The 10,771-nt window shown below is 32.8% G+C and overlaps 1 protein-coding gene across 2 annotated transcripts in view; it reads right to left on the bottom strand.

Moving 5' to 3' along the window:
• Positions 1-859: 859 nt before the first annotated feature.
• The window catches only part of LOC110461337 (beta-adrenergic receptor kinase 2-like), a 119,116-nt gene continuing 109,204 nt past the window's right edge, over positions 860-10,771 (bottom strand). For both annotated transcript variants that reach the window (XM_021514774.1, XM_021514775.1), the window contains exons 14-19: positions 10,311-10,411; positions 8,919-9,081; positions 8,001-8,163; positions 5,576-5,730; positions 4,796-4,912; positions 860-4,291 (exon numbers count right to left, since the gene is read on the bottom strand). In XM_021514774.1, coding sequence (XP_021370449.1) covers positions 4,112-4,291; positions 4,796-4,912; positions 5,576-5,730; positions 8,001-8,163; positions 8,919-9,081; positions 10,311-10,411 — 879 coding nt within the window. In that variant the 3' untranslated portion in view covers positions 860-4,111. The remainder of the gene's footprint in view (positions 4,292-4,795; positions 4,913-5,575; positions 5,731-8,000; positions 8,164-8,918; positions 9,082-10,310; positions 10,412-10,771) is intronic.

Here is a 10,771-nt window from a genome sequence, read left to right as displayed (position 1 = left end):
TTTGAACAAACAAACCCTGTGACTGACTTTGGTATCAAACGGTTGAATAGATCAACAATGGAGAATGTAAAACCATCAACAATCAGGTTTGTTATTTGTTCTATTTAGTAAATAAATGCCACTGTTGAGAGAGTGCTACTTATTTCTTAGGTTTTGTTTTCAGTACAAAAAACGCATATGTATTGTAGTTATAGGAAATTTTCTAATTCAAAACAGATTGTAAATATTCAAACAGCATTTCATCATTTTTTTTTTTTTATTGAAACGAGAATTATTTTCAAATATTTTTAACAACATAACGCGCCATATTTGATCTTACTTATAGATGTATATTATACAGCTATTGACACTGGATAACAAAATGATACATTGTTCTTCATAATTAACAGTATTGTAAATTCTGCGATGTCTTATAGTTATATTATTCCTATATATATTGTTAAATCATTACACCAGTATTATTCAACTTTGAATCAATTATTTAATAATGAATCAATATTATTTAAAAATGAATCAGTATTATATAATAATGAATCAGTATTATTTCAGTATTATTTAATAATGAATCAATTATTTAATAATGAATCAATTATTTAATAATGAATCAGTATTATTTAATAATAAATCAATATCATTTAATAATGAATCAGTATTATTTAATAATAAATCAATATTCTTTAATAACGAATCAGTATTATTTAATAATGAATCAATATTATTCAATAATGAATCAATTATTTAATAATGAATGAATCAGTATTATTTAATAATAAATCAATATTATTCAATAATGAATCAATTATTTAATAATGCATCAATATTATTCAATAATGAATCAATTATTTAATAATAAATCAATATTATTCAACTATTTAGCAGTACTGACTCCTTGTTAATCGATAACATTTAATCATTAAGTCCATATTGTAAAATCATTAATTAATGATGTTTCTTGTTTCTAAATAAACTGTAGCTTAATCATTAAACAATATTATTTACTCATAATTTTGTTTGATTGGGAAATATTGTTTCATGAATCAATACTGTTTCATCATAAATCAATATTATTCAATAATTAATAGTGTTTACTCATTCTTTTTACCATTAATTAATAGATTTAACCTTTGATGTAATTAATTAATTATATCATTAAATCATTCATTCAGACAACTATACCATTCATAAATAAATGTCAAATTATTCATCAATATTGTTTTATATTGTTGAACAATTGATAATGAAACATGAGAATCATTTTCAATTAACACTGATTGATATTGTTGAACATTGTTATATTTTGTTGAACAATTCATTATATTAACACTGTTCTATATTGTTGAACATTGTTTTATATTGTTGAACAAATCATCAATATTGTTCTATATTGTTGAACAATTCATGAACATTTTTTTCATTATTTTGTCAATAACTAATAATCAACAAATTTACCGATACGATTTATCAATATTAATAAATAAATAGTAGGGAAGATATAACAAAAAGCCCTCTATAGTATTAAGTAGATGAGGCTGATACAACTCTTCTTTAGATAAAACAAGGACAATGTGCAAGACCTCGTTAGAAGCCCTATTTAATTAACATTTAAAGAACATCGTTTTAAATGGATTTCATGGTTGATAAAAACAGGATAAAATCTGCCTATCCACTTTAAATATTTCCTACACTGTTCCAGTATATCAGGCTTTTAATGCTCGTAAATCTACACTTTTAACATTAAAATCGTCAGGTGGAAATCCATCTGTCTATCGATTATTATTTACAGAGAGAGAGAGGGGGAGAAAGGGAGAAAGAGAGTGAAAAAAAGCGAATCAAAAATGTTTAATTAATTAAAGCTGATTTTTCTTTTCTTTTTCGAGAATCTGGAGGATGAAATGATACACATGAATCACAACTCAATAAGTATTATGATATCTGCTTTATGACAAAATAAATATCATAATGTACTGTTTTACTTCACGGAGGAAAGGACCGCTAAATTAATTGAACCTATACATTATCAAGTATTACAGCAGTGTTTGATTTAAACTTACTTATAGGTAACAATTTCTTCTAATATTTATATCAAGATGATAATTTCATAAATTTTAATTACTATATTGACTTTGGTGCAGAGGTAACATTTTAATAGCAGTTCATACTCAACACACAAATATTTCGGCAGTGACGTTGCATATTATTTTTGAGTGTATGCTTACAGAGGGTCGAGCGTCCGAGGCTGTAGCGCTGGAGGGAGAGTCTATGGGAGTTAGCTATAGCCCTCCCATATATAGCTGAAAAAACCCTACAAGGCCCTATAAGCAATCTCCTGTGTTCTGGGATCTCCTTTCAATCTTATTATTAATAAGTAAAACCCAACCATTTTATATGAATAATATTTAATTTTGTACTACACTAAGTAGTTTTTGATTTACACAAACCTCGAAATTTGTCAATGTGTATAGACATAACACAACACTATTTTATCAGACTAAAATTTTCAAGAATTCATTTATTTGATACCGACGGTCCATATTAATCATAATTTAAAAATAAAATAAAAATATATATGATTAGATAAACACTTCTTGAAATTTTCTAGTGTATGCCTGAGCATACAAGCATACATGTATGCTATGCTACTGTTCTGTGAACTAATATCCTTTTTTTTCAAAAGTAAATTATCAATTTGAATACGTTTGAATCAGGGATAGTATCATGCACCGATAAATTGTGATACATCAATGAATCATTTCATCTGTAAAGAATCTCTCAATAAACAGTTCAAAGGAAACTAACTCCAATAAAAAAGATTTCCAGCATTATTAAGATTAGGAAGATATAGTGTAAATTCTTTGGTACATCTGTCTCGACAATTTTTTTAAATTATTCAAATATAAGATTTCAACAATTCTCAAAACATGACCATTTAGAAAAAGGACGACACTTATTTCCTTAGCTGTAGTTATTTTCGCACATTTAAAGAACCTGATATTGAACTAAAATTGGGAACCTTTAAGAGATCTGATATCATGTTCCGTACACACAGAAATTCATCATAGAGCAAGCAGTCTTTAAAATATCTTTTAGGAAAATTCTTAAATGACTGGGGATAGATTTTTTTTGAGTAATGATTAATTTTGGAAAAACTGGGAGAAGATCTAACATGAAACTTTGTGGCAACATTTATGATAAGACTTTGAGGGGAGGAATAAAACACACAGAGATCAATCCCCTTGTAGCACAAAGGTCAAAGATCAGATCTAAATATGCATAAAAAGGGGGTTCATACAATAACTTGTCTACCTGAAACATGTACTATAAAGAAGTAACAATGTTTTCCTTTTTTGCCAAATCAATCACAAAATGCAAGTATATGAAATATACATCATCATAACAATGAGAAATCACAGATAAAACAAAAATTGTAGCATGTAAATTAAAACGTCAGACCAGGTTTGAAATATGCCATCAGCCCTTCCAGTGAATGGTGTGTTGCGGCGTTGCTAGGACACCAGGTGGTCAGATAACCAATCACAGCCTTGAAGCACATCTATCTTTTGATGACAAACTTTCTTTCAATCCAGGAATCATCATGCATTTCCTCTCTGCCATTTCATTTGTTGTTTTGTTCTGTTTTTAGGATATTTTGATGATTGGCACAAAATGATTAAATAATATAAATACAGCTAAGATTCATTCCAGCCACAGAACCACACAAAATACATCCCGAGTGCCTGACTTTAGCTGTAAATGCTGGCAAAGTCTGCAGCTTTCCCGAACAGCTTTTTATATTGGATTTGCATCAGATCTCTGGTAGAACACAAACATATTCCTAGGTTTTGTTTGAAATTATAATATATTTTTTCCCACAGAGTGATGACTATTGATCAACTCCTGGATCAGAAGTGATGGTTGATTGGTCAGTTACATTTGGTTTGGTGCATGACTGTCATCCAATAGCTATCTTTGTTATAGAAACAAGGTCGACCTTTACAACTGGTGAGGAGAAATATCCATTCACATGACTACAGCTCAAAGATATCTCACACGATGCCCATCGGTAAGCTACACTTGTTTCTGACACGCTAGTTCTGACTAAATGGGTTTTAGCCTAGCTTCCGTTGCTGTTTCTATGTTCTAGAGGGGGTTTGAAGTTTTCTGAGCTAGGGCTATTAGCGATAGCCGCACCGTACATCTTGCTAGCTTTGGTTGTCATCTGAGCCATCATTTGTGTAGAGGTTTTGTATCCGCTAATGATTTCGTCCTTCCATTGGTTAATCAGTACCCGGTCCTGTTAACAAAATCAAATCATTGTTAATTCTTCTGGATATTTCACGAGATTCTCACAAACTGTGATTTGGGTATTACTGTATAGCAGAACATTTTCACAGCAGTGCATGTTCTTTCTTGTACTGTTTGTGAAGAGATATTCAACTATAAATTCAACAATGCTGCGAAAATGTCCAGCTCCAGGGACCTATCTGTTTTCTGCAAGTTCTATACTGAGCTAATATTTATTTCCCCAACAAAAAACGTGAAGTTAACACTTCACAAATTGTAAGCTGTTTAAAACCATTTTACTTGAAATTTCATACCGACAACCAAGATCAAAATGAAAATTGTTCAAAGCTCAAAATATATTTTATAAATGTACGATTATACTTTATAAATCTAGAAGATTTTCATCAATAAGAGAAGTAATATTCTGGAAATGACATTCAATAGTTGACATATATTTTATTGTCCATTTTGGTTTTATTGATACGGACATTTGGCTACTACAGACTCCACTTACAGGAGATGTGATGGCCAGTTTTGTGTCGTTTTTCTGAACTATGACTATACAGTTCTCCGTTTTGTTCAGCTTCTGAAATTCTTGATACACTTCTCTGATATCCAACATCGAAACCAACTGCAATAATGAAACATTACATCAATTTTTTATACTGCATCAAAGACATATCAGGGTATAATTTTCACGGATTTCATTAAGCTCATATATTTAATGAAAATGACAATTTATGTAACGGTGTAATGCAAACACAGTAAGCTTACGAATCATGCTCTTCTATATATAGGAGCTAGTTATAATTATTGCACTTAAATAGTGTACATATATATGTTGACAAAATGTCATCAAATATCGCTTCGGTATTAACTCTCTGCAAACTAATGTGTCAAAGACAGATTTTCTTTTTTTGTAAAAAGCATAAAAAGTCATCAAATTCATGCATGCTCAATCTGGAGTACACTGTACCGTATTTGACCTAATAAGGGCACAGGACACCTGTAGATGTGAGAAGGGACCCTCTTATCAACTTAGATTTATGTTGAGTTTTTCTGCTACAGATTATATACTACATGAAACAAGTACCAAGGTATGCTCGGATGTTGACGCATATTTGCAGCTGGGTAAGAGCGAGTGAATATAGTAGTAGTTTCTCAAAATTTCTATGAAATTTCTATTTGTAGAAGATTTTAATTGATTTAATCAAGCAAATGAGTGTCCTCTGAAATTCTCACGTAAAATTAACCCCTTATGAAAATGAACTGATTTACAATACAGTACACATACCTCCACCCCTTTGCCCCGGACCACCTGGCCGTCTTTGTTCTTGCTGTAAAATTCTAATCTATTGGGATACAGCTTGAGGTGTTTCTTCTGCCATGTTTGTAGAAAAGGTCCTCCCAGCTTTAGTACTTCACCCTCCACAATACAGTCCGTTGGACCTGGTACATACGTAAAGTATATAGATATATCATACATGTTTTTCCTCCTTGTTGTTGGGTATAGATACTATCTCTTGACCATCAATATAACTTAATGTTAACCCAAAATATTCAGTGACGTGCCAAAATCTTTCACGTAACATCATTTTATCGCCAGATTTTACTTTACTTTTGGAAAAGTAATTTTCCAGACTTTGTTTTTTATCACATATTCATGAAATTTGGCCTACAGCTAAAGAATAATCTCACATTCTATTGGTAATATGAATAAAGTAGTTATTAATTTCGTAAAATTCTAACCATGATAAGTTAAAAAGGCAAAAACATATTTTTAAGGAAAATTTAACATATTGTCTATGGGAAAGTATAACTTTTATGCTGGGATGAAAAGTAATATCTCAGTAATGCAGCCACAGGTAAGAATATAAATATTACAAATGAAAATGCTGGATAATTCTCTAACAGGATGTCAATTAATAAGTTTTATCAAAATTTGATGTTAAACGAAGTTACAATTTATTTTTATTAACACAGAATCCAATGGGAAAATGACGTCACGTGAAAGATGTATGGCCCGTCACTGTACATTCTTCATGCATGAGAATTGTGACCCTGCTTTATTGCTAGTAAATTTAGAATTACTTTACCAACATGAAATGGAAAAAAATTAAGGGTGATACCACAGGAAATTAACATTTCCAAATGGGTTGTGCATTTGAAAACCATAACTTTTTCTTTTATCACTTTATTAAACTTTAAAACTATTAAAAAGTAGATATTTTCTAAAATATCAGGCCATATCCTGTTGACAACTGAAGTAACAAAAGGTTTGCTATCACAATCTCAAATGTTTCAAACATTACCACTTAAGGACTTGAGGTACAGAGTAGCATCCCTTTCATATTGTATACAGGCAGTTATACGTTATTTTACTGTACACATTATTGTTGTGTTCTCTTTATTTGTACAAAAACAGTTATTGATAGAAAGTTGAGATATTTTAAAGAATTCCCAAATTGTTAAACATTACAGAAACAATTATCAGGATCTGTAGCTCAGCATCCTCAACACTCCAGGGGTTACGCTAAGCATCCTCAACACTCCAGGGGTTACGCTAAGCATCCTCAACACTCCAGGGGTTACGCTAAGCATCCTCAACACTCCAGGGGTTACGCTAAGCATCCTCAACACTCCAGGGGTTACGCTAAGCATCCTCAACACTCCAGGGGTTACGCTAAGCATCCTCAACACTCCAGGGGTTACGCTAAGCATCCTCAACACTCCAGGGGTTACGCTAAGCATCCTCAACACTCCAGGGGTTACACTCACCTTCACTCTCTGAACCCCTGGATTATTATGTTATGGCAAAATAGAGGGTTCAGTGTCCGACTTCAATTGTCCAACATTTAGACATGGTGCACACCAATCTTTTCTAATTTTTAGATAAAAGAAAAATGCCTGCTTCTTCCCCGATATATTACAATCAGGAGTTCAAGGACCAAGTATCATTATATGGTTAGCATTGTTTGACAATGTGTCAGGTGAATGTTAAGTGTTTCTTTATAAAGATGGTCAGACTTAACCCTTTTTTAAATATCATTGGTTCAATCAGGAATAAAACCCTTTTGTTGAGTTTGCCAACAGAACCATTTTGCTGATCCTTTGAGGGCCGGTTCAGGGCAATTTCTTTTTGCAGACAAAGAGTTCTAAAATGTTTTTGCTTCTGAAAGCACCCTTAGTGACACTAAAACAACCTCACTCTCATTTTGATATTCTGATGTGTGCTAGTGCCCAGCTCAAAAACTCTTGAGTGAAATTATTTTTGAACTGCTTCAATGATAAAAAAATACTCACGACCACGACCAACCCCAAAATCTATTGGAGTGAATATTGCAAGTGCTGATTTTCTCTATATTCATACGTATTATAAATTGATGAAAATCTACCGTATCATTCTGTTCTGTATCAGTATGCACCATGCATAGAAAAATGTGTTCTCCACCTCAAAAAGCTACATTTAAATATTTCAAATTCTCAATTAGATGCATAAAAACTTAATTGAACATTTTTTTTCACACTTTATTTCTGTGTATATTGATTCGGCTTAAAATTATAACTCAAGAATCGATAATACAATTGTTATAGGTATATACTCAGTGTCCAAGACAATGGCATCATAATTTGTTTTATCATTTGATTTTTTTTCTCTGTATAAATGATTTTCGCTTATGGCCCGCTCTGATACTAATTTCTGGACATTTCAAACGTACCAACATCCACGTCATCTATCCTTGGTTTTTGCTTCCGTTTCTGTTCCAGCTTATCTGTATCTGTGTTGATTGCCTCGAACACCGTCTCAGCCACTTCCTGCTGCCACCTCTCGGAGACAACCAATGGAAAGTTGCGATACAGTTCTTGGTCGGCTTCTGCTAACTGAAAACACCATATTTCATTTTGTTTATGTAGATAAAGAAAAGTTCCAATAAAGTTCTTCATCTTATGCTGACTGAAAAGACAACATTTTAATTTCTTTTGTTAATACGTATAGTAAGCATAATAATAAGTATAGTAAAGGTCTGATACAGTTCTTTGTCCGCATCTGCAGACCTGAAATGACAATATTTCAATTTCTTCTGTTTATATTGAATAACAAATAAGTAGAACGTTGTTTTGTCCTCTCACAAAATGTACTGCAAATCTATAATGTTTCATGAAAAAATATTTTCGTATGTAATTCAATATGGCAATCATTAAACTCTCAAAAATATTCATTCATGTACAGCCAAATGTGAGATGTACATGTGCTACTACTGTAAATCAAGTGATTTACATTTGACGAAATTTTTACGAATTTGTTCAAATTCAATCTTTCGCATTAGAATTGATGTGTTTTGATCTTAACGCTAACAAACAAGTGTGTGTTATTTTCCAAGGATGTTATCAAAATGTCACATTCTATTTTTCACCTTTTCATCATTCTGAGAATATAGCGAAAATTAGATGTTAAACTGTAGTCCTTTTACAATTTACCACCGTTGTGGAAAAGTCAAACTTGACAAAAGGACCAGTCGGTCTTGAAACGTTGCGACATGTTTGATACATACATTGTTTGTGCATAAAGTAACACTTTGATATTAATTGAATGAGTTTATAAAATTTCACTTTCAATTTCAAATTTCACTACCTACTTTAATGCCTTTTGTGTCTTCTTCATCAAATGATCCTATGTCAAACGCATCGGCTGCGTTGACCTCGCCCCGCGGGGGTATGAGAGGCGGAGTGTATTTCTGTAGGTACACCTGAGTCCAATCAATTGTTCGGAAAAATGGATGTTCCTTCACCTCCTGGGCTCTGTAAACAGTGGTTTCTATGACTCATATGGATTTTTATGGCAGAAGATTAAGGAATGCTTTCGGGATTTTTTTATCATTATACATGTACTGGGAAAATATTCTAAATATAGCTAATTCAGCTTCCAAAGATGAGCAAAAAAATAACAAAATGCATATATAACATTTATCCAAAAATGTTCATTTTCGAAACAAAAAATCTTTAAAAAATACAAAAAAACTCAAATATAATTATAAATCCCTTCTAAATTTCAAATGACAAAATTGGTCTATGAGAGTTATCCTTCTTTATGACATATATGTCAATTCCACTTCAGTTTGGTGACATTTGGTCATACTTTGGCAGATGTTTTTGGGGCGAATGCCAATGTTTCACGAACGAACGTATCAATCTCCTAACTGTAGTGTTTGTACAATAGTTATACAATACGAGGTAGAATGACTAACAAGACAGATATAATAACAAATTTCTGGAATTATAATACCGGATCCCAGTGGGCGACCAGGCAGACGATGTCTGGTGGACCGGTATTGATTTACACTAGCTGCTGACTATATCTGTCTGGTGTTAGCATCAAATTCTGTACAGTATCTTCAAATATATTTCTGCAAATTTAATCTTGTGGATGGAGGTTTAAAACACCGACCTGCAGTACACACTAACATGTAAGAGACACCCAAGGGATGCAATCCTTTTTATAGACACATGATCTTTATCTCATCAAATGCGATGAAATAGGAATAGGAACGGAAATCATTACCCATTATTGGCACATGTCTGTTATATTAAGGTGGCATTTACATAAATTTTGTCAGTTTGTACATTTTCCCCATAATATTTCGTAAATCAATCATTTAAGGTCTTTGTGTATGCATAACAGGGCTTGTGCAAAAGCTGTTCCTGTATCTTTTCAAATTGCAGAAAAGAACCAGTTACATACTCTAAAAGAGGAAATTCTTGCATATAGAAATGCTTACATTTTGACTCAATAAATTTAACCTATCATGGTGTTGAATATTTTTTATGTTGGCAATAGTTCTGAAAACTATACACTCTACATATCTTTTATTGATAGTATACCGCTAATTTACTCAACCCTAAAACTGCAAGCATTTCCATAACAAGGAAATTTCAACTTTTACGATGTTTGTTATACATGTGTATATACTTTGGGTCATGGAATTCCTCGTGGAGGGACCGTATTTATCCAACCCTGTACGCATACATACCCTCTGCCCATACAGCCTAGCCTGTCGTCCACGCTCCGCTGTAGGAGTCCCTCTAACAGCGCTTTCATCTCACACGTCATGGAATCTGGCAACTCAACATTCTACAGCAACAGAACAATCAACGTTTTACAAAAACGTAACAACCAACTCCATCTGCTGTAACGGAACAACCAACTCCATCTGCTGTGACGGAACAACCCACTCCATCTGCTATAACGGAACAACCAACTCTATCTGCTGTAACGTAACAACCAACTCCATCTGCTGTAACGGAACAACCCACTCCATCTGCTGTAATGGGACAACCAACTCCATCTGCTGTAACGTAACAACCAACTCCATCTGCTGTAACGGAACAACCCACTCCATCTGCTGTAATGGAACAACCCACTCCATCTGCTGTAACGTAACAACCAACTCCATCTGCTGTAACGGAACAACCCACTCCATCTGCTATAACG

Source organism: Mizuhopecten yessoensis, unplaced genomic scaffold, assembly GCF_002113885.1.
Source record: "Mizuhopecten yessoensis strain PY_sf001 unplaced genomic scaffold, ASM211388v2 scaffold10603, whole genome shotgun sequence".
In the NCBI taxonomy this organism is placed as follows: Eukaryota; Metazoa; Mollusca; class Bivalvia; order Pectinida; family Pectinidae; genus Mizuhopecten; species Mizuhopecten yessoensis.
This window is presented reverse-complemented; position numbering and strand designations above follow the sequence as displayed.